Below are 25,383 nucleotides of genomic sequence, written 5' to 3'. Positions count from 1 at the left end.
GCATGTGTATTCATTTATTTAGGAAATATTTTCAAAACTTTTCAAAAATAGTTCTACTGTGTTGTAATGTAATTCACACAAAAATATCACAATATCAAAAATATGCTATTTGCTTTGCAGAAAGTAGTTTAGGCCTCCAGAAACTGACCAATGAATATAAAATACAAATAAAGAGAAACAACAGGGAGAGAAACTATCCTCCCTATTGCAAGACAAAAAGTAATCAATAGTCTAACAAAATTTTGCCTTATACCTCCCTTAATAATCTCAACGACTGTACATTTTATTTCTGTGTGTGCACATCAGACACAAAGGTTCGATTTTTATTCGCGTTATTTTCTTTTGTGCATATTTCTTAGCCAGCAGAGGGCAGTATTTCTCACACGTAACTTTTCATATAGCCTAGTAATAGATTTGTAACGTGCTTTTGCTTTAAGTCTCAGTCCTACAATATGCACGGTATATTGTATAGCTGTGTCCAGTAAGTAAGACCTTTATTTGGAAGTTTAAATCATGATGTTTTTTGGGGTTTTTTTGTTTTTTTGTTTTTTTTTTCATATCTAGCCTGCATGTTGTTACACAAAAGTGTGTGTGTTTTCATTATGAAATGGGAAAAGACTTGATGGTCTACAGCTACCCTACACATTTCCTATTAACTGAGTACATAACAGGCTACAACTCCATGTTCTTCTATATATGATCAAGGATTTAAAAGCCAGGGTATTAGAATGAGCCATAGAATTAGGATAGGTGGGTATGCTATAATTCATGCAATAAAATGTATTCTGGTTCTGATTTGGCTCATTTAAGCAGCTGCCAGTGCCAACACTTACAAAACTGTACAAAATTGTACATTGTACAATTGTATAATGAATAAAGGAAAATTGCAATTGCCTGTTTCTCCTTTTCTTGCTTTTTGGTCTATACAGAAATTACATAAATTCTTCAATAGCATACTGCTGCATTTTTCCCCCTGTTGTTTTGTAAGGAACAAACCAAAACCAGCATCAAGATTTTTCTAAAAACAAAAAAGATATATAGAAAGCTTAACGTTGTTGATTGATGCTTTACTGTTGTGGTTTAGTGCATGGAGGTCTTTTTTGACTTTTTCCTTACCACAGAAGGTTCCATTCTGAATGACAACAACATAAACTCCTGAATGATTTGACAAATATGGATAGATTTTTTTGAAGCACCTAGTGAATATTTGCATTATGATTTCAGTATGATAGTCCTGTAACTGGAAAATAAGCCTGACAGTTGCTATTACTATAACATTTGACTTTGGATTCTGTTCGTGTTTATGAGTCACAATTGCATGTTGCAGTTAATAGAATGCAAAAATTGTCAATATTGGTTATTAAAGAAACAATGTGATAAAGCTGTTGCTGAGACCAAGCCAGATTTTTTATGCACTTTATTTTGAAGCTGATATTTACATTTTTGTTTGGCTCAAAATATGTATATTGTAAAAGACAATATGTGTTTGAGTAATCATGATTGAAATCATTTAACCTGGTGCATAATTGGACTAGTATGAAAATTATGGGCAACTTGGGCACCCATAGATTTGGGACAATATTTTCTGGTTTGGGAAAACTAATTTGACACAAGATGTAGCAGATTTTAGAAGATGCAGATGACTAGTACATGGAACTCTTTACATTGGGCTATTGCTCATGGCCAAACCTCCTTGTCAAAGCCTGATCTTGTCTCATCTCAGAAGCAAAGCAGGTCCAGGCCTTGTTAGTATTTGGATGGGAGACTGCTGGAAATCTCAGGTGCCACAGTGGGCTGTCAGTGGAAAAATTCTTGTTGTCTCCTTAGGCAAGGCACTTCACTCACATTACCTAGTATGAATGTGGTGTGTGGGGGCCAAGGAGCCAATGACAACGTGGCAGCCTTGCTTCTGTCAGTCTGCCCCAGGGCAGCTGTCGACCGATTGAGTGAAGGAAAAATTACATGAAGGCCTTGTGAAAGCCAGCTGTGATAATATTGCAACTTGACTTGACCAACTAAACAACTTGAGTGTGTCTTCTTGTGCAAGTTCTACCTTTTCGAGGCAGAATATTAAGAAAATTAGAAAGAAGTGTTTTTTAAATATTTCAAAACACAACCATAGAGGTGTAGAGGAAAAGACAAGCAGACCACCCTTAATGACACGTACAAGCGTCTTCTTTAATAACTCCTTTATTAGACAGAGCAGACTCAGTGCTGACATCTTTGCATGGGAAGAACACTGTCACTGTTGGTGAGTAAGAGTTATGATTTGTGTTGGTACTGTTGAGGAATTCAGCCTTTTCCTCTTGTGTTCATTAGTTTCTGCTAAGACAATGATTAACCTTGACCCAGAGATGAAATTCAAAGAAGAATTTACTTCATCAACCAGTGAGGAGCAATACTTGTACACAGAGTCTGCACAACTGACATTCCCAGGTAGAGACTGAATGTTTATACCTATACAATTAGTTTTTATATGCATACTATAGTGGGAGGCAACCATGGTTTAGGCTTAATACCTCTTCGTTGGTGCACAGGCCAGGCATGCCTCTAAGCACGTTGCACAGTCTTATCAGACTGTGACGAGCATCCTTGTTGTCTCTTGCTCCGATTGCTGACACATATTTTGCTGGCTTAACCAGGGTGACGAATCATGAGTCAGTACATGCCTATCAATAAATCATTGCCCTGCTTAGTTATTTGATTAGATGTATAGATAGATGTAGAATATCTTGTACATTTCCTATCATATACCTGCATCACACAACTGTAATCAAGTCCTTGTCTTCACATGAGTACTGATACAATACTCAACTATAGCATTACAATAAGAAACTATGGCAGTGGTTATGTATAATAGCTAAGCATAGTTATTTATCTTAAAAGTACCTCAAGGCAAGGCAAGGCAAGTTCATTTGTACAGCAGAATCGTACACAAAGAATTCAAAGTGCTTTACAGTAAAAGGCCATTAAAATCACACAAATCATAACAAAAATGATCACATTAAAATCACATTAATCATTAAAATCACACAAATCAAAACATAAATAATCACAAATAATCATCATAAAATTAACATTAAAACAGAAGAATGCAGAATAAAAGCCTTTCAGTCATATGCACAGCTAAACAGAACTGTTTTGAGCCTGGACTTAAACATTGTCAAAGTAGAGGCCTTTTTCACATCTTCAGGAAGACTGCTCCAGGTTTTAGCTGCAGAAAACTGAACTGCTGATTCCCCATGTTTAGTCCTGACTCTAGGCACCAGCAGGAGGCCTGTCCCTGAAGTCCTCAGAGTGTGAGATGGGTCATATGGCACTAACATTTCAGGGATGTACATTAGTACTAAGCCATGGAGAGACTTTTACACAAGCAGAGCTGCTTTAAAGTCTTTTCTACAGATTTGATGTGGCTGTTGAAATTCAAGTTTGAGTCCAAATATTACCCCTAGATTTTTAGTGTGATTTGAAGGTTATAGAGAGAGACTGGAGGTGCCTTCTAGATCTGAGTGTCATCTGCATAGTTGTGGTAGGACACATTATTGCTGCATATTAACTGGCCTAACGGCAGCATGTAGAGATTAAACAACAAGGGTCCCAAGATTGACACCTGGAACACCCCACAGGTCAGGGACATTTTATCTGAGACACAATTTCCAATTTCAATAAAGTACTCCCTGTTTTCTAGATAGGACTTCAACCAATTTAGTGCCATACCAGAGATGCCCAACCAGTCCTCTTGTCTCTGTAAGAGGATCCCATGATCCACAGTGTCAAAAGCAGCACTCATATCTAACAGGATCACGATTGAGACTTTGCCTGTATCAGCGTTCAAGCGGATGTCATTTGTCACCTTGATAAGAGCAGTCTCAGTGCTGTGGTGGGGTCTAAAATGTAGAAAATGTAGATGAACTCAGACTGGTGACAATCTCTTGGTGACAGTTTTGTCAGTTAGAGGTGCAAAGTGAGTCAGTTAAGTGTCTAGGTGGGTGCTGGGTTGCTATTTGCGTCACAGAATTGATGGTATTTTTAATGCCCTGAACCTTGTCATTAAAGAATACTACAAACTCATTGCACTTAGATGTGGAAATTATTTCTAATGGCAGTGGAACTGGGGAGTTTGTTAATCTGTTTACTTTTTCAAACAGGAAACGAGAGTTGTTACTACAACTTCCAATAATGTCAGAAAAATACCTCACCCTTGTTCTACATAAAAATACCTCACCCTTGTTCTACATAAACTCTGGCTGTACATGTGCATCTTTTCTTTGTAAATTTCATAATGAACCCGAAGCTGTGACTTGCGCCATTCCTGTTCGGCCCTCCGGCACTCCTATTTCTGTGTCCTGACCAAATCATCATTCCTCCATGGCACTTTCTGCTTATCTTTAATCATTTTAACCTTCATCAGGGCAATGATGTCGAGAACATTCAAAACACTCGAAGTCACTGAGTTCAACAAATCATCAACATTAGAACATGAGGCATTTTCAAAGTGTATCATTTCCATGAACAGTGCACCTGTGTTATCATTTATGCGTCTACTTTGAACAACTGCAGGACCAGCTGCTGGTTTGAGAATACCAGACTGATCGAAAAAGACACCAAAATGATGAGACAGAGCAACATCCACCACATTAACGTTTGAAACATTTACTCCTTTTGTAATGAGCAGGTCCAGCGTGTGTCCTCTGTTGTGGGTGGGCTTGCTGACATGCTGAGTCAGACCAAAGGTTTCAAGAACAGAGCTGAGCTCTTTAGCGTTTTTGTCAAACACATTATCCACATGTACATTAAAATCACCTGTAATGACCAAACCATCAAAGTCAGTGCATACGACTGAAAGCATTTTAGTAAAATCATCAATAAAACTCAGACAGTGCTGGGGAGGTTTGTATATGACTAAGTAGAGTATGGAGGGGGATTGTTTTAGCTCCATTTTAAAGGAAACATACTCAAAAGATGAAAACACCCCAAATGACAACCTGTGAGTGACCAAATTGTCTCTGAAAAGGCCTCCACCCTTTTTGTTTACTCATGTTTCAGATTCAAATTTGAAGTTGGGTGGAGTTGATTCCACTAGAACTGCGTTACCTGTGTTTTTGTCGAGCCATGTTTCGTTAAAAACATAAAATCAAGATTAAAAGAAGAGATAAAATCATTAATTAAAAATGACTTGTTACATAAAGGTCTGACATTGAGCACAGCAAGTTTTAGTTTTAGTAGGACTGGATGTTATCTTCTTACAGTGAAGGTGAACTAAATTTCTCTGATTGGACAGCCGAACTGTCCTTCTGCTAATCAGTCTACGTCGTGTAACTGTAGATATAGCTCTTCACCAAGAGCTGTGTGTCCTAGCTCTTGGTGATAATACCTCTGGGGGAAGGCAGGGAAGGGTGAGCAGGGGGGAGTTTGGGTGAGGGACCAAGTGACTGCTGAGGAAGTAGAGCGGGGGGGAGCGTGGATGAAAAACAAGGAGGCATAGGTGGGTAAGGGGAAGAGTGCAGCATAGTTGATGCCAGAACTCTTGAACGCACTATATTAGGTGTGAGTGGAGTCATCTTAATTCCTGATCTGATGAGGCTTTCTAGATGGTTGGGAAGGGCCATGGGTGAAGGTGGGGAGAAAAAGAAGAGTGAGGAGATCCCAAAAGGGAGTAGAGGCAGCGAAGGGGACCCAGGGCTGGTCTGTGGGCAGGGGAGGTGATAGGGGTGCTGCTGGGACTGAAACCTCTGTTGGGGCTGTCACAGACAGATTTGATGGAAACCGTTTGTGAACTGCAGTTTTCAGATCTTGCCACAGATTCTCAATTGGATCCAGACATTGACTGGGCAATACTAAAACATGAAAATGTTTTGTTTTAAACCATTCCATTGTCGCTTTAGCTTTATGTTTAGGTTCGTTGTCCAGTCACAAGTCTTTTGCAGACTCCTACAGGTTTTCTTCCAAAATTGCCCTGTATTTAGCTCCATCCATCTTCCCATCAACTCTGACCAGCTTCCCTGTTCCAGCTGAAGAAAAGAACCTCATGATGCTGCCACCACCGTGTTTGACTGTGGGGATGGTGTGTTCAGAGTGATGTGCAGTGTTTGTTTTCCTCCACACGTAGCGTTTTGCTTTGAGGCCAAAAAGTTAGATTTTGGTCTCATCAGACCAGAGCATCTTCTGCCACATGTTTGCCGTGTCCTCCAAATGACTTCTAGCAAACTGTAAAGGAATCTTGTTACGGATGATTTTCAACAATGGCTTTCTTCTTGCCACTCTTCCATAAAGACCAGATTTGTGTAATGCACGACTAATAGTTGTCCTATGAACAGATTCCCCCACCTGAGCTGTGGATCTGTGCAGCTCTTCTAGAGTCACCATAGGCCTCCTGCCTGCATCTCTGATGAGTGCTCTTGTTCGTTCTGTAAGTTTAGGTGGGTGGCCATGTCTGGGTAGGTTTGCAGTTGTGCCATACTCTTTCCATTTCTGGATGATGGATTGAACAGTGCTCCTTGAGATGTTCAGCGCTTGGGAAATTCTTTTAGATTCAAGCCCCACTTTAAACTTCACAACAACTTTTTCTCTGACCTGCTTGGTGTGCTCATTTTACTTAATTTTGTGGTTTGCTCACTCTCTTAACAAACTTCTTTGGCCTTCACAGCACAGCTGCAGTCATACTGAGACAAGATTACACACAGGTGGACTCTTTTTAGTCATTAGGTCAACATTCAATCTTTCCAAAATCATCAGGCAACTTCTAAAAGCAATTGGTTGCATTCAAAAAAGAGGGGGCTGAATACTTTTGCATGCTGCACTTTTAAGATTTTTATTTTTTTTTAAATGGAATCTTGTAAAATATTTCTTTCCACTTCACACTTGTGTGCCATTTTGTGTGGCTCGTTCACATAAAGTGCTAAGAAAATGTATTTAAATTTGTGGTTGTGATGTGACAATATGTGAAAAAGTTCCAGGGGGATGAATGCTTTTGCAAGCTGCTGTAACTTCTTTATTATAGGATGTGTGGAGGCTGGATATAATTTTTCATTAATTCATAGGTTCACATCAACATGATGTGAACCTATGAATGAATCGCACTACAACTAATTAACAAGGGCCCTGACAACAAACTACTGGAAACAGTATGCACAGTCTGGTGCTATTCACATAACAATCTATGTTTTCCGCAAACTTCTATTCTTATCCTAGCATAGGAGTGATGAAGCTTCTAAGGAAATGTAGTAGTCTTGAACAATACATCAGGATCCTGAAGCGGCTAGAAGGTCACTTGCACACAAGTTAATTCTGTCAATAAGATTTCTTTTTTTTTAAACTTAGCTTCTGTTTTTTTTTTTTTTTTTTTTTTTTTATTACAGGTCAAAGAAAGAGGTACCAGGACTCTCAGTGGTCCTGTAGTGTGACCAACTGAACCATTGATATGCACCTTACAGATGTAGACACTAAAGAAGGCATGGACGTGGATGACCGGGCAACCTGAATAAACTACAGCCATAAGGTTCCTAAAGTGGAATATCACCAGAACATACCCACGGAGCTACGAAAAAAAAAAAGAAAAAGAAAAAAAGCAAGCTGAATGTGCAAGCTGCTCTGAGGTGCCAGGAACAAACAGGAATTCAACATCAGCCTGTCTGTCCATGGGAGTGGATCTCTTCTTCACTGTGGTTCTCCACAAAGTTTCTCTTTTTTCCCCAACAGAAAGGTTTTTGTGGAGTTTTCCTTGCTGAGAAGGAGGGTCGAAGGACAGCGGATGCCCTGAGAGAAATTTAACTTAGGTGAAATGTCTAAGATGACACATGAATAATTGGCCAAATCACATAGTCAACAATGGGAGCAGCAACAAGCATATTAGTTCAAAGAAAGGAACTGCTGAAGTTTAAGGCCTAAAGCTTAAGCGTCTATTGTTTGATCATCCTTACGTGTACTCAAATGCTAATGTAAAGGTGTTACCTCTCTGAGCTAAGAAGGCCAAATGGACAGCCAGACTGACCTAAATGCAAATTGTAGGGAAGTGCTTGGACAGTATTTGAGTGTTCTTACCCCATTGCTCTGGGCCCCAGGCAGCAGAAACTCTGTCTGTCAGGAGTGGGACCATTTGTTCACCGGTACAAATGTACTAAACCAACATAGACAGTCTTCTTGTATGTTTTGGTATTATTTTACAGATAATTTCCATAACAATTTGGCATTGCGGGCAGGATGTCTCGTTGATGTTCAATGCTGAATCATGCATGTCTTATTTCTAATTCTAAAATGAAAGTCAGCTGTGATAATATTGCAGCTTGACTTGGCTGACTAGACAACTTGAGTGTGTCTTCTTGTGCACGTTTTACCTTTAACACTATTAGAAATATAAGAGATAATTTCCATGACACAACTGAAATGGTGTTACACCATGGAGACCTATGAAATATTGACTCACCAGATGGACCTACACATTGTTCAAGTCAATAACTCACACGTGGTACTGTTATTAAAAGCTTGTTATTTATTGCTATTCAGTCTGACTCAATATCTCCATGTACTGTGTCAATCCATTTAGGCCAAAGGGATGGCTGTTGGTTTACATCTCCCTTATTTTAATGTTAATCTGGGCCAGTGGTAGAAGAGGTACTCAGTTGTGTTACTTAAGTAAAAGTACAGATATTGGAGCAAAAACCCAAAACAAAACAAAAAACAAAACAAAAAAACAAACTCAAGTCAAAGTATCACATGAAAAAAAAAATCTGCTGAAGTAAAAGTATTAGTTTACTGAAAGACTAAAAAAAAGGATTCTGCAGAGATTTTCAGATTTGTGGTGAATTTTGTTCAACATAAACAATTGAATTGATAGTTTTTTCCCCCTGTTTTTATTTGTGGATGTTTATTTGCTGAAATTATAAACATTTTAAAGATAAACCCCTCAGCCTTTTCAGCAGGTCTCAAAAATAAATATAGATGGGCTGGTACATAGACAAAATGCAACTACACATTGTAGAAATCATTTGATGTTAAACGGCAATTGCAGGAAATGCTGTGAGAACCCATTGTTATGGAGGGAAGCTGTCTATTTTAGCTCTGATAGTGTTAGGTTCACACTTGCAAATTACAAGCAGGTAGGTGAGGATGGTGGCAACATTATGGGGCAGCACACAAGCCTTCCAGGTAATACCTGTTCCTTTAAGCATCTTCCTAGCTCTTGTGACTTGTAGTAGTATGTATCTAAGCAGCATACATGCATTATTATTCTATAATTGCATGAGGAACTAAGCTTATTTAGCTGCACTGCAAAATGCAAAGATCTAGTATTAGTATGCCTCAATGCATATCAGGTGAGCAGGGGTGCATAAAAATAAAATGATTGTGAAATGTCTTTTTTCAGTAAGCCATTGTGGTGGCAACTATTTAATTTTCACATAAACAGCCTATTTTCGGCAGATCTTGTGAAAATGACAGAAAAATTGCCTTCTTTTATATTTAAATGAAAGGATTCCTGTAGGCATGTCGGCTGCGCCATTATGAATGCTGTCCTTGGTGCTGAAAATAAATCGGTATTTAAACTACTGAAGGTTTTGTGAATTGCAGATTTCATGAGCACGCATACCTACACTAATCAAGAGCCTATTGTTGGTTTTCAATAATGTGCGTAATGAGCACCTGCCTAATGCCATGGAAACTGCAATGCATGTAGGCCTTCTATTCACCATTAAGAGGCTTACTTCCCCTTAAAAGAAATAAAAGAATGTGACATCTCCAAGCCACTTTACAAAGAACCTGTCCCGTGTGACTGTCCGGAACAGCCTGGAAAAAAAAAACAAGATTTAGAGTGAGCTTGTAATTCACCCATGCACGACTAGACCGCGCCAATGAATCCACGGCCCCCCTCCCCTTCTGCATATCAAACACATGCGAGTCCATGTGTCCCGGGTACAAAGCGCAGAGCCACCGGGAGGGATGCAGAGCCTATGGGAGGGGGAGGGGACCATTTCTGTTCGTCCTCTGCGCCAGTCAATCCAGTACGGACACTTGACGTTGTTGCACTGGGAGTGGGCGGTGCTTCAGGGGCGCACGTCTCTCGTTCCCGTTCCAAACGAGGTCTCACTCTCTCTCCTCTCTCTGCCTTTTATCCATTCATTCTCCAGCTACCTCCACCACCATCACCGACAGAAGAAACAGCTGCATCCAGCAAGGCACCGTCCATCACCTCCATCTTCTTGCCTACTTACTTCCATTCTCCGGACACTGCAAGGACACGGCTACCCCCTCCCTTCCTGCGGTAAGAGTTGCGGCAGAGCGGGCACAGCCGGTCCCGGTGCGCCGCTGCGGTTAGATAACGGGAGGAAAATTACCAGCAAACCGTGTGACCGATCGGGGGCCAGTTCTTGTGACGCACCGGCGATGTATCTTTGTTCAAATCTTACCCGCATTGACGTTGTGTTGACCAGTAGCTTGTCAACTGGTGTAAGAGAAATATTTAGGCCTTATAGTTTTTTTTCTCGCGTGTTGGATGGATAGACGGTAGATGTTGACTTATGACGACACGCCGAGGATGAATAGCCCAGCTGGATCCCCCTTTGACAGTCCAGATTCAGTTCCTGTCAGTCGCCCTTGCGGTAGATGTCAGATGGCGCGGTGATCCCGTTTGAAAATTTAGGCCATGGTAATAAAGGCTGCAGATCTATAATTCATTTCTGTTCTGCCCCATTGCCTTTGTCACACACAAATAAAAGCCGCAGTAGCATTTTTGCATGCTTAACCTTGCAAAAAATTCATCTAATTTGCAAATCATAGAAAATCCCAAATTCACTGATATGTTCTCTTTGCTTCTTGTGCCATAAAAGAGAAAAATAAATGCGCTATGGATTAGAATAAAAGCTGGAAAAAAAAAATGCTAATAATTTTTTAGGCCTAGTTGTATTTACTGCAATTTGCCTAGGCCATCCAGTAAAGAGGACTGAATCCAGCCAGTCTATATGATTTTCAGTAAAGCAGGTTGTTCTTCGTGTAGGTCATTGGTCCACAAATGCAGAGAGTTTTGAAGGGTACCTTATAAATTTACATTTTACCTTATGCTGAACTGAAAATATATTGGATCACATAACAAATAGTCTACAGAACACTATGAGAAGGTGGTGTTGAGAGTTTCACTTTAAAGTTGTTACATATTCTTGCTGTGCCTCTCTTGTATTGGTCATAAACTTGACTATGCTGGGCGGGTCTTTGTGGAGAGAGCAGGTTGTGTGCAGGTGAGACGTGCAGCTGTTGTGTATTTTCAGATATATCTGCTGACCTGCTCGAGGCGCTAGGGGCTGTGCGTCCTCAATATGTTCTCAATATCAGCCCTGGATCAGGACTGTTACTATGAATAAGAGTCATCATGGCATTATCCACTGGAGAGAGAGTCAGTTTGCAATTTGAGTTACATAAGCTTTTGATTGTTTTTACAAATAATTAGGTGAGGGTGTGAGGCAGATGGACACAATACAAAATGGCTATCATCAGAAAAAGTAAGAAAAATAGAGGTTTAGTTGTTAACAAACGCTTCCTTTCTCTGAATATTTGCAATAAATACAGTTTATCCTCATCACCAAAAAACTAAACCAAAATGGGAATTGTCTGACATATACTTTGTGTTATAAAAGATATTTTAAAAGTTACATTAAGGTATAACAAACATTCTATAATAACTTGATGTACTATAAGTGTACGTAAAATGTATACAATGAAGAGCACAGGATGGCTCTAGCCCTCATTTCAGTGATATCAGTGTGGATCAGGCTGTGACCACTCTGATATTCTTACATAAGAGCCTGCTGGGTTATCTCCCACCATTGATTAAAGAAGCAGATTTACGTTATGTGCTCAGCACACGGTGAATTCACAAACACACTCACATTTGTGCAGTGTTAGGAGTCCTGGAGGTGCAGGGCTGCTGCTGCAGTGCAGAGGGCTCCAGCAGAGGACCCAAAATAGAGAGGGGGTGGGGGCTTGCTATGAGGAGGGGGCCGGGATGTTCAGACGAAAGGACTGGACAGATGGACATAGGATAGAGTAGGAGCATTAAAAAAACAAACATTTACTCGTCCTAAGAATGCAGCTATAGAATCATATGTATATGCCGCCACTAAACCAGACGCAAAAGCAGTGAGATTAAAAATATATGGAATGTTCATAAAAATCTGCAATGGTCAGCTGAAAAGTCAGTTTGAAGGTCTTGTTTTTGTCAAGAAGGCCTCTTTAACAAACAATTTCAAATACTTAAGTCTTTTGTAAAAAACAAATAAAAAAGATGCTCCTACTCGGAGTTGTTGCATAGTCTTCTATAGTCTTATATACTTTAAAGTCACATATTATGATGACTATTAATATAATACTAATAATGCATATTAATAAATGGTGCTGTGGTGTGTCTGTACTTTGTATTTACCTTTGCTCCATCATTGTACTGCAACAGATGACATATATAAATTCTCCCCTCCTCCACTTGCCCCACCCCCACCACCAGCTATACATACAAGGCCACCCAAGACAGCCTGTTAGGACCTTAGGTTACCCTGCTAACCATTAGAATAGCTACTCATTGTAGACATCATATCATGTTACTTGATATCACCCTGTGTTATTTTCTTCCAAATACAGCTTAAATATAACATGCTTGTGGGTTAAGAGGTCAAGAGGTTGAGCTGGCCAAAATTAAAATTTGTCTTGACAGAAGTCATCACAAATTTAACATCAAAGCCTAAAGTAATTTATGGCAGCTGTAAAATGATAATTGTCATTGGTTATTATGACTGTAGACTAAAAGTAACCTAACAACATAATTTGATGTGTTTTAGAATACAATGTGTTTTATTTTCTGCAAGTCCTCCAGTCTTTTCTGCTTTCAAATCAGTACTTATTATGAAATTGATACACTTGAGTGTCAAAATATTTTTGCCTTGTTCTTCACTAGGTAATAAGATAGCTGAAACTATTCTAGAATGATATTAGCAAATGGCAAATGTGAAATAGATGTATTCTACTGTTGGCTTGGGAAAAACAGACAGACACAACCAATTCTCCAGCAGATGACCTTGCACGTTCACTGGGCCATGGCCACCATCTTTTAAAATATGCCTCAATTACTGGGTGTTATATTTCTACAACTTACAGAAATGTTCTGTTAAAAACAAGACAAAGTTTATGTATTTTATTTTGTGTGATTATGTTTATTATAATACCCAATTGGTTTAAGAAATCATTTAGATCCGTTAATATCTCTTCAGCCAAGTAAACAACATAATGGCCTCATTGACTGTATGAAATGGGTTTTTCCTGAAAAAATGTTGTGCTAAAATCCAAATGACTTTTCCCTATCTTGCCTTGAACATCAGTGCTCCTCCAGTGACTGTGATGGATACCAGCTTCATGTATGCCTAAGGTGTGTGTAATGACTGTAAACCATGTTACAAGGTCTCATCGGTACCCATGTGAGTATGTTCCTAAATGCAAAAAGCCCAAAGCACACTGAGTGATCAGCTTTCATGTCATTATGTGGCAACAAGCACAGAATGATTTTTGGATATTTACCAACTAATCATTTTCTGGTGCCTCTGTGTCAATGGTTTGTCTCATGTATAGGCCGGACCAGTTCAATGCTAATGTGTTTGCATCAGCCTGGAGCCCACAGGCACGAAGCCATGGACCTGACCATCCGCCCCAGAGACATGAATGAATTTGGTGTCGGCGCCACATGACCAGCGGGGAGGTGCTGCTGAGGACATGGTGTGTTCCTTTTACCTGCTGCTCCACATCTCTTCTTTACACTATGCTGGGTGTCTGTGGCAGACAGGGCAGAGCTGGCAGCACACTTCAACAGGCTTGACAGGTGCATGCAGCTGGTGGCTGTTACACTAAACTCAAGCCTGTCTCATTCACTGCACTTAGATATGCAGGGCAGCCTGTTCCATGGACGCCTAGCTGTGGGACCAAAAGACTCTCACAATCCGGTTCTCTGACTTGCACAGGGCAGATAAAAGTTTCCAACCAACCTGTGGAAATCCCCAAAGCCGTTGGCCGCTGCTGTGTCTGATGCATCTGAACCGTCTTTACAAATGTGCCAGATTCCAGCGTGTTTGGAGTGCGCTGCCAGCTGAAGAGAGGAAGGAAGAAGAATGAATGAATGGATGGATGTGTGAGAGAGGACAAGTCGAAAACAAAGTAGCATAGCTCTCATTGGCAGCAGCCGAGTGGGCTGGCAGGCCTGCACCAGCCCCAAAGCCTAATGGAAAAGTACCAGTGCCCCTGTGAGGTCTGGCCGACCAGACAGTGTTTTCACTGCAAAGGCCCCATGCTCACATGGCTCTCTCATAGATTATTGGGACATGTCGAGCATTTCTCTGTGCCCCCCTGGCTAATTCTATTAAATGTGCGCCCATAATCCACAGGACACTCAATATGCATGGCACACCAGGTTGGTTTGACTGTGGTATGTGAGTTCACCAAATGTCTCCTAAAGACAGGTTTACAGCACATGTTAGCATGTTCTTAGCCACTATGCTACTGTCCCCATGCCAGTGTCAATGAAGTGTATATATCTGTGTTACAGAGAATCTGTACCAAAAGGTCTTTTGTATACTTTTTTGTTTTCATGAAGGGTTTGGAGCTCTCCTCTGTAGCACATGTTATTGTGGGCTCATTGCTTTAGTTCTCTCACATCATTTTGCATCATTGTCTGTCCACTGTCACAGAGCCGTCTGCTGACATCGATCTGTCTTCAGTCCTCTACATTTCTTCACAGTAGGACTGTTAATTGCACATGTCACTATAGTCTTAGTTTCACTTTAAAATAGCTAGAGCAATGGTTTCAAAGCAATATACTAGTACAGACATTACCTCATGTTGAAAATATATTTAAAACTGTACAATAGTGCAAATTGTAGGAGAGTGATGTTTGTTAGTTCTTATTAAGTCCTATGGAGGAAGGCCATTATTGCAATTTTACATTGTTAACATTGATAGGGTTCCTGCCTGTTAGTCCAAACTACATATTGTATATTGTATTATCACGGCCATCATTCATTCTTTTTTTTTTTTTTATTTACATTTATCATCTAATCATTTGTTGTTGTTTTTTTGCATGTTTTGCTTTGATTTCTGACATGCTATGTGTCTGGAAAGACTTATCCAATGCAGCACTAAAGCCCATTTTCTAAAGGTTTCTTCTAGTCAGACATGAGACGTTCGAGGACCAGATGTTGATAAGGTTTAACTCTCCTGTCTGACTGAAAGAAAGTGCAGTTAAGAGGGCAGTTGGAACACTGACCAGTGGCATGTACAATACAAACTGTGTATAAGACTTCATGTGCGCACTGAGGGGTAACAGAGGTTTGAAATGGGCCAGGGGACTATTTTTGGTTTCATTTATGTTCCCTTTTCTGTTCTCACATACACTACTTAAAACTGTAATTTACTATTTAATAAGAAGGGGACAAAATCTTGTATTTCTTTTTGTATTATTGTGCATTTGATTGCAATGGTCTGCAGCATATGCCTAAAATACAATGACTGAAAAATAATATTTGTTTACATTTTACCCAAGTTAGTAAGTGAGCCCAAACTGAAGAGGATCTAATGGTCTAATGGTTATGGCCTGTATTAAAACATGTGTTATTTTGTATCATAGTGACACTACATTTGTTTGTCATTTGCACACATAACTCAGTAATACTGTATTAGTGATTTGACATTACATGCATTGTGTATTAAGTATCAAAATCTATGAGGAAAATTACAGCACCACTTTTTGTTGAATGTGTTTGATTGTCCAGGCCCAAAAAGACTTGTATTAACAGCAGTGTCCACACAGGGATCATGACTGTGACCATTGTGACCGCACAACTGTACATCTGACACTGGTTTTCTGTTTCTTGATCTCTCTTTGTGACATGAACTATTAAATATGTGCACCTGATGTAAGAAAATGATTCATGTGTTCCATACGGATATAGTTTTCTGAATCATGAGCCAAACCATTGACAAACGTGTAAAGAGTCAAACACAGAGGTTTTGCAGGTGATGGAGTAGGTCATGCAGCCCGCTCAGTGCTCCAGAAAGAGTTTCTGTAATAACCACATTGTGCTTTATATCCCATCAGTTGGATAAAGATGAAGATTGACACGAGCCTGAGCATGCCGCAGCTGCCCGAGGCGCTGTCTCACGCTGGGCTACAGTTCACTGTAGCCACAGAAGAGGACTTTGAGGACATCATGGCCATGAGCCAGGACATCTATGGAGGTCTGGACTACCTGCCCACCCGATACACCAGCTGGCTGCAGGAGACCAATCGCATTGTCATCCTGGCCCGCAAGCATGGAAAAGTGGTGAGTCACCCACACCAGACAGATAGCCTTACAGGCTTACCCTTGTGATCACCTTCAGGAACAGCTTTGCCAGAGACTTACCTGTCAGAGAAGGACACAAAAAGACCATGGATGATATAGTTCAGGGTACAAGGGGGTTTGAGATGAAGTGGTGACTCTATTATCCAATTATTTTAGTGTTCGTAAGTTCATAAAGTTTCCCCACTGGGATCAACAAAATTTATCTTAGCCTTCAAAAGTACAGGTCAGCACAGCTTTTGGTACCAAATCACCTCATAAGATAAGTTTGAAAGTGATTAAAAACAAACTGCAGAGATAAAAGTAGTAGATAGACAGCACTTCAGAGAACTCTGTGAGATTAGATTTTACCTCTGTACATGGATTAAATGTAGTATAGTAAGAAATTGATTATTTCTTACAGCTGAGTATGAGACATAATTATTTATCTGTCGCTCTGTGGCAGATTGGCCTGGAGTCCGTATGTGTGATTGATGAAGGGGAGACAGTGCTGGTAGAGGGCCTGCGAGTGGCTCCTCAGGAGAGGGGCAAAGGGGTGGCAGGAGTCCTGCTGCGCTTCTGCTCGGAGCTGGTCAAATCCAGATTCCCTGAAGTGAAAGTGACCCGCCTGACTCGGGATGACCAGCTGGGGCCTAAAGACTACCAGAAGTATCGCATCATCACCAAGCAGGTTTTTATCCTAGTCACCACAGCAGCTCACGTGACAATATTAAGACATGCCGCTTACAGAAAAAACACACAAGGCCTCTGAGACTCTGCCGCTATAGACTTCAAATACAAGTGTGACCATATATACATCCCACATGATAGACATTTGAGCTGAATATAGTCATAGGAAGACAACATGGTTGCTACATGATGTCTGCTCCATCTGCACAGGGGATCCTACTGGTGCGCTTCAGGGCTGAGGAGCTGAAACAGCGTTTGTCAGAGCTGGGTGTTGGTGAAGACCTGCACTATCCTATGATCAACTCCTCTCAGCGGGCGGGCCCTCTGCGCTTGGACCATCCCACAATCCAGCGCCTGTTCCTGGGTACAGACCTGATGCAGCCCATCCTGCCTAATGCCACCATCATCCAGGACTGGCAGCCCTTCAAGCTTCTGTCCAGCAACATGGCCATCCTGCTCAAGAAGGACATTGACTGGATGGTGGACGATCTGAGCAACCCCAGTGTGGCCAGCCTGTGTACCTTCCCCTTCAGTGTGCCCATAGGAGACAACTGGTAACTCACATCCCAGTTTCACCATATTTAAGTGTCAGTGGTTACATTATATTATGGAAGGTTCTCACATAAAAAGTGTTGCCTAAGAGGTTAAGTACCAGTTCACATGAAGCCACTATGTCCATTATTGATGGGTGACAAGCCAATCACTCGCCAACTGGGCTGTGCAATTAACAGAATTTGTATTGAATCAGTGGTGAAAGCGGGCGACCACTCTGACCCCCCAGCTGCTGACACCAATAAGTCTTTCCATTTGCCTAGTCAGGTTACATAAAAGTAACCAAAGCTGTCCTAGTAAATGAAATTATTGCAAAGTAAATGAAATAATTCCAAAGCTGTCCTAGTAAATGAAATAATTGCGTATAACAATAATGCTATTATTATTATTATTATTATTATTATTATTATTATTATTATTATTATTATTATTATTATTATTATTATTATATGGAATCCCCAACAATCCAATACCAAACCAAGGCTCTCCGACATTCTATAAAAAAAAACTCTGTGTGTGTGCAGGTACTACCTGAACATCGACATGTTTGGCAAAGACGTGGGCCTGGTGCGGCAGCAGTTCCTGGGTCACCTCCAGAGGCATACTTCCTCTCTGAAGGGTCATGTGATGTGCCAGATGTTCCTGGAGCCGCAGCTGTGGGAGAGCATGGCCCACTTCTGCCAGCACACTCTGGGCGTGGAGTTGGTCAAGGAGTACAGGGAGCAGTGTGTGGTGGAGGCGGACATAGTCTAGTAGTAATAGTAGTAGTTGTAGTAGTACGCAAACACAGGCCTCATACGTACATATTATATACACACAAGTCTTAGAAATAACACTTGAAGAATACAGAAACATTCAGTATTTTAACAACAGACTTAAGTGACCCTTTGGGAGCTCTCTCCTTCATTATAGTAGATGGTTCTATTCCCTAAGCCTGGCATTTGAAAAGTCATTCAGTACATTCAAAGGAAGCTCCAAAAATACTAACAGATATAATCATTACTTTAGCCAGAAAATTGCTATTTTCATATTACCATAAACCTACTCTATAAGAAAGTGGATATAGTGTACTGTCCACACCACTCTACTTGACCCATGTCAGTCTAGTCTAGAATTAAAATGAGCATGTGAAATGGGACCATGGAGGGGCATTACAAAGGGTCATTTAGATACACTTATTCTCTTGGTTTTCCATTGCCACTGGTGATATCTGATGCTTCCAGTGTTCAGTCTAACTTGTACTTGACAGAGCAAAAACCTTCATTTAGGCAAGATTCTGGCCTGTTACACCATTTACATGTGAGGTTATGTGTGTCTTTGGATTGTCCTATATGACATGGACCTAAGTGATGGCTTCAGAGAAGCACTGTCCACCATCCAAAAGTTACAAATATTTGGTTCAAACATAACTCCTGGAGAATTTGATTCTATATCGGGCATGTGTTATTTTTGTAAATATGAAAATGAAATATGTAAACAAGCAGAGTTGGGATTTAAATTCTGCACAACTGTAAAGGCACTTTATTAAAACCTCATGTAACAAGGAAAGCCAACAATATAGTCCTCAGTCACACATTGCATTATTCCATTCTTATTAAGATGATTTCCATTGCAACACTGTCAACTACACCACTTAAGCATATGGCAGATACATACACCGTCACACGATGGCTGACTATCCTTGGTCTCTTGTATGTCATTTTTCTTTGTTTGTACATAATCTGTGTTTTGGATTAACATTTTTACATTTATGCTTTTAACTTATACTAATGTACGTGTAACACAGGCACAACTTTTGTAGACACCTGCAAAAGCAAATTTCTTATGTTCAGTTTTGCTATGCTAGTATTATGACTACTGACTAAATGTAAATATAGACAAAACGTAATGCAATCATTATTAAATTACAGTATTCACCTTTTTTTTTTTTTTTTTTTAAAGTAACACAACTTGAATAAATAGCTGCTTATGACTTTCCTCTAAAGGAGAGGCATTCTTATCTTAACTTAAACAGAAATAGACAATTATACAGTAAGCACAAGAGGAGCTTTTGTAACAGTATCTCAAACACACGTCTTAGTGTTACTGAATATTTAACATGTGCTCATATAATGGATGTAACCTGACATGAGCTTGTGAACAGAATACGGCCTCTTGCCTTGATTAACCTTTTGACGATCTGTATGCAAATCAGATGATATAATGTCCCATAATGGCACAGGGAAACTAATAAAGAGCAGGACCTTATTCCTAACCAAAGAGTGTCTAAGTTAGTCATTAAAAAGGGATATTTTTTTTAGAACCAGAACTGGCCAACAATTAGAGTAAAATCAATCCAAAAAAGAAATTGGCCACAGTTAGCTCATGTTAGTACATAGATTTTAAAGTTGATTGCCTTTAATTGATGACAATGACAAGTGCCCATGCAGTTACACAGCACACAGAATATAGCCCACGACTTCAAATACATCCTCTGGCAAGTAACTAGTCTAAATATTGTCATATTTATTGTTTTAATTGCATTGTTTTTATTCATCAGACTTAAAATCACTGATGCTGCTGCAGCCCAAGAGTACAATGTAAAAAGGCCCTCTTATGGGGTTATGCTATTTTAAATAAACCACTATTTCTACTTCTTTGTCCACTTAAAGTGTATTAATGTCATGTCTGTTCACATGTCACTGTAAGTTGGTCTTGTACTGTCTGCTACTGACCCAATGCAGAGGACGTATTTGATTTTTGGGCCATCATAAACACACATTCCACATCTTTCTAAATCCCAGGGTGAACCTTCTCAGATGTTTCCTAGTTGAACGACACTGAAAACCTCATATAAAAAAAAACAAACAACAGTTTGAAAAAAGTGCCAAATGTTCTGAATGCTCTTGTGTTATTTTCTACCCAGTCACCAGGGGGCCAATTTTCCAAAATCCTTGTTTTATTAGACATTTTCTAAGATTAAAGAAAGTACAACTACATAGAGCCTTTTTCAAATCAGTGCATGGCTATAAAACATTAGCATGCATGTTTTTTTGTTTTCTTTTGTTCTCTTTTTTTTTTAATATAAAAAAATATACAGGCATATACAGGCAGTCTATAATGTTATGATCCAAATGCATGCACTGTCTGAATACTGAATTATAATTGAATAGTCAAAACAAGCAAGTGTCCCTTTAAGTCATGGTCTTTGTGGATCATGTTTTCTGAACGAGAGCACCAGCAAACCACTGGGAAAAGGGTAACACAAAAGCAACAGCAACTACCAACCTGAGAAGACGAATGATCACAAAACACTGTGGGACAGTGTCCTTTGCTTTATCCTCATTAATGTGACTCAAAGTTGTATGAAAATAAACTCAAGTAGGATTGAGTGTGGAGAATGCAGCATGCACTTTAGTTGTCTTTGGCAATAACAGATAAGCTAACATCATCTGATTATTAATCCATGTTTTTTTAAATAACTTCTCAAACATAAGTACTAGATAGTTTGCTACAATAGTTTTTAATGCATTACTAATCGCATTTTGTGGGACGTTGTTGGCCTATTCCAACTTTTTTCCATAAACAACTGCAGTGCCAGTAAACAGCTGAGTTAAGAACATGCAACGTAGATAAGAGTAGAATAGTCTCTAAAGACATGCCTATTTTAATATGCACCTGTGTTTACATTGAGTGTTTTTGTGTGTAACCTCTTCTTCAATACTGTCAATGTCCTGAGCCTCCAGCAGGAGCAATGTGAACAAAACCTCTCTGCTCCTTTAGTGTTCAGTAAAGATATAAAGCAGCCACTGTCCGCTTCCTTTTTTCTCTAAGTCCTCGTTGAAGCACTAACTCAAGGCGAGACAGTCACGCAAAACTCAACTCATATTTTTACATTTTTTAGTTTTTTGGTCAGTTTGATGTCTTAACATACAACCTTTCATGTGGAAACAACAAATAGTAAACTAAAGAAGTTTCAAATTGATATCTCTAAATTCAAGATTTTTTCCTATTCACCTGAAATGTCTCGCTTTAGGTTTGTAGAAGTACTAAATCTGGTTAACTTGTGATCTAGAATTCTCTATATTAGAACTGGAGATTCCTCTACAAAGACACAAACAAACACATCTGTGCACACACAAAAAAATATTCATCAGTGCAGTTTTTATGTAATATAGGCTTATAATTAATTTGTTAGGTGAGCTTATTTTATATTTAAAATTGTATTTGGCATATTCTGTGACCTTGAGTGCTTGGGTCTATTATCCATTAATACAATAAATAAAACATTAACATTTGTGATTTTGCCCTTTTGGATATTGCTTATAAAAATGTGATCAAGAGAGAAAACTGGTGCATGCACCCATCTAGGAGTAGTGGTGGAAGGTAGCAGTACAAAAGAAAAAGTACTGTACGTAAGTATAATTTTTTAGCTATCCATGCTTTGTTTGTCATATTAACAGCATGTTGAGAAAAACAGTCTTTTCCTCTCATGTTCGTTAGATTCTGCTAAGACAAAAAATAACCTTGAAACAAAGATGAAATTCAAAGAATTTTCTTAATCAACCAGTAGAGAGCAATATTTGTACAATACCTGTACAATAGACATTCCCAGGCAGAGAATGAATGTTTACACCTATACAATAAGTTTTATACACAAGCTATAGTGGGAGGCTACCATGGTTTAGACTTTGCACCTCTTTGCTGGTACACAGGCCAGCCAGGCCTATCAAGTCATTGCCCTACTTAATAATTTGATTAGATATATAGAATATCTAATCCTCGTCTTCACATGAACACGTGTACAATAATGACACAATAATAAACCATAGGAATAATAAAGTATAGTAGTGTTTATGCAGAATAGATAATGGTTATTTATCCTAACAAGTAAATACTTTTTACTTTTACTTCACTACATTTTAAAGCTGGTATCTGTACTTTCAACTGTACTACATTTTTTACTTGAATTCAGAAGTAGAAAGTAGACCTACATTTCTTTATGGTATAAGACTTACTGAAATGGCCGAAATGTTGTTTTTGAAGCTGTCAGTGGTGATATCCTGCCTAGGGGGTGTTGTGAAAAAATACTATACCTCTCTTGATGAATAATAATCCATTTGCAAAGTCTGGTCATGCAATACAAAAAGGTTTACTCTGTCACAACATAGGACATACATATACATACATATAGGACAACATATGGACAGAACAGAGCCCAGGCCTGGCTTGGCCACAGACTAGCATCCTAAGCAAGTCTCTCTGAATCTCTCACTTAGAACATCTCTCTACCTTTATATTTATACCAGAATGACTACAGCTACAGTAGCTAGCTACCTACATTTCAAAGCAGAGTGGCATTTGTTTCACACCCATGAGTTAATCAGCTTTTACACTTAGACAGGTAGAACAACAAAGAGTTTCCTGTGGGATGGGGACAGAGCTTCACACATGTTAATGTCTGGTCTGGGTCTGGCAGACTGACAAAGATCACATGCATTTACACAAAGACAAATGATAAGAATATTTTCTTCACAACATGAATACACTTAAATTTCCATCACAGGGGTTTGAGTTCAAGTCTGGGCTAAAAAAAAAAAAAGGAAAATGCAATGAAATAAATTTGGATCAAATAAAACATTTGCAAATTTCTTTCAAGAAGCTTTAAATACTTAAAAATCTGTGTGAAATACTTTTTTTTTTTACTTGTAAGTACATTTTTAAATGGGTACTTCAACAGACCTACTTTTATATAGGCTAATTAGATTTTTTCATGTGATACTTTTTACTTATATTTAATATGTCTTGGCTCCTTAATATGTAAAATATGTAAAAGCCCACTACGTTGTTTTTTTATGCCACCAGCAGGTCATGTGGCGGCGGTCTGCAGAGGGGATGTTTGTGTCCATTGTGGAGACTGTAAAAGGCGACTGGACGATTGAGGGATTACACAGACATTGATGAAATTTCAAGTGTTAAAGGCTGCTAGTTAAGTCGACATAATAGAGCGTATTCTGTAGCGCATGAAAAGCCCACTGCGAGCGCGCTTGAAACAGGTAGTCTCGGAGCAGCTCCATTCGCGCTCTAGGGCGGGGCCAGTGAGTGTAAACATGGCCGACCTCGAGCAGACCTGTACGGAAGCCCGTTTCCGCCATGGAAAAAAGAAAAAAAAAAAGAAGTCCCACGGGAAGTCGAAATTTTGTGTTTTAAACAGGTAACTACTAGATTATAACTCCTAATTATACTAATTATGACTTTTACGAGTTTTAAACTCATAAATAGAAGATTAAAACTCGTAATTAGGAGTTTTAAAACTCCTAATTACCTCCTTAGTTTAAAACTCGTAATTGTGGGAATATAACATTTACAAAATGTGAACTTTATAAATTTTGATTTAATGAATTTGGTGTTTTAATAATTTCCTCAATAAACAAGCAGGGTTGTGACCAAACTAGCACTCTGCTCAGACACGGAAGACAAGCGCTCACAGACCTAGACCGGAGCTCATGAGTGAATAGCGCTCACGGCACAAAACAGTGATCAGAACAGGGCTCACGGCACAAAACAGTGATCAGAACAGGGCTCACGGCTCAAAACAGTGATCAGAACAGGGCTCACGGCACAAAACAGTGGTCAGACCAGGGCTCACGGCCCACTGACGTGTTCAAGACGCCAGAAACTTTACTGGAGCTTAATGTATTCATTTATAAAAGTACGTATGTGTCTCTTCTGCTCTGTACACTCACTTGCAATGTGCGCACTGGCTACAAGCTTAATTAAGACTTTAAAACTCGTAATTAGGAGATTAAAACTCCTAATCACAAGTTTTAAACTCTAATACTAATTATGAGTTTAAAACTCGTAATTGAGAGTTTAAAACTCCTAATTATGAGGTTTAAACCTGTAATTAGGAGTTTTAAAACACAAAATTTCGACTTCCTGTGGGGCTTTTTTTCCATGGCGCAAACGGGCTTCCATAGAAACGGGCTTCCATAACAAACAAATTAACTAAATTAATTATCAAAGGAATACTATAATAATTTAATTTGGAGTTTCTAGGTCACGTGACTTGGAAACTATTGGAGAAATACATTAATTAGCCTAATTAACCAGAAAAAAATACATTCAAATATTGTAAAATATCAAATGTTTAAAATACATGTGAACAATACATAAATGTTTTTCCTTTTTTTCATAATTGTGTTATGATCATTTCAAAGAAATCATTTTAAAAGCAAACACCATTCACTACAACAATAATTTATTGACGTTCCAGCGTACCCAGGGCTGGGTTGGGAGAAGCCGGCCCCCTGTTGGCAGTGATTTAGTAAAAAAGGGCACATGATATTTCTTATATCAGTTCATATTATTGGCTCAGCTTACTAATGTAATATTGATCTGGGGTCATTTGATCCAAAACTGATTTTTAGGTTGTCAGAATGCCGGCCTGTTTTTATTGGCCCACACCTTAATGCTTTTGGCTATTTTAATAAACCAGTGTTATGTTCTGTTTAATTATGATGACTGGTAGAAATTGAATAACTTACTAGCCTCTATAAAATAAATAAGTTTAACAGTCCCCTTGTAGAACCAAGAGTTTGCTTGTTGTGCACGCCCCTGGATGCAGTCCACAAAATGATGGAAATTAATACAAAACAGTAGTTATATTTGTGTCACAAAAAAGTTGATCAACTCAGGGCTGTGAAACAAGTCACTTTGCTTTGATATGTATATCGCTTTGTAATTCAGGTATAAATATTCAGAGCTCAGCTGCTCCGGGAGCGAGACCGAGGAGAGACAGGCTTGGGACGCGGAAGGCTGCCGG

The 25,383-nt window shown here is 39.3% G+C and overlaps 1 protein-coding gene across 3 annotated transcripts; it reads left to right on the top strand.

Moving 5' to 3' along the window:
* The first annotated feature begins 10,016 nt into the window (after window positions 1–10,016).
* Window positions 10,017–21,367, top strand: nat16 (N-acetyltransferase 16). 3 transcript variants are annotated; one of them, XM_055229280.1, is made up of 6 exons: window positions 10,017–10,255; window positions 13,600–13,743; window positions 16,115–16,340; window positions 16,804–17,028; window positions 17,238–17,581; window positions 18,104–21,367. In XM_055229280.1, exons 2-6 carry the CDS (start codon window positions 13,712–13,714, stop codon window positions 18,330–18,332), a joined length of 1,056 nt encoding a protein of 351 aa, XP_055085255.1. In that variant the 5' UTR covers window positions 10,017–10,255; window positions 13,600–13,711; the 3' UTR covers window positions 18,333–21,367. The 3 variants fall into 3 exon arrangements, with proteins under 3 accessions (XP_055085255.1, XP_055085257.1, XP_033839199.1); XM_055229282.1 differs by lacking the exon at window positions 13,600–13,743 and having other exon boundaries at window positions 10,023–10,255; XM_033983308.2 differs by lacking the exon at window positions 10,017–10,255 and having other exon boundaries at window positions 13,086–13,743.
* Window positions 21,368–25,383: the final 4,016 nt, after the last annotated feature.

Source organism: Periophthalmus magnuspinnatus, chromosome 18 (assembly GCF_009829125.3).
Source record: "Periophthalmus magnuspinnatus isolate fPerMag1 chromosome 18, fPerMag1.2.pri, whole genome shotgun sequence".
Taxonomy (NCBI): Eukaryota; Metazoa; Chordata; class Actinopteri; order Gobiiformes; family Gobiidae; genus Periophthalmus; species Periophthalmus magnuspinnatus.
The sequence above is the reverse complement of the archived record's forward strand: the minus strand, read 5'-3'. Positions and strand labels throughout refer to the sequence as shown.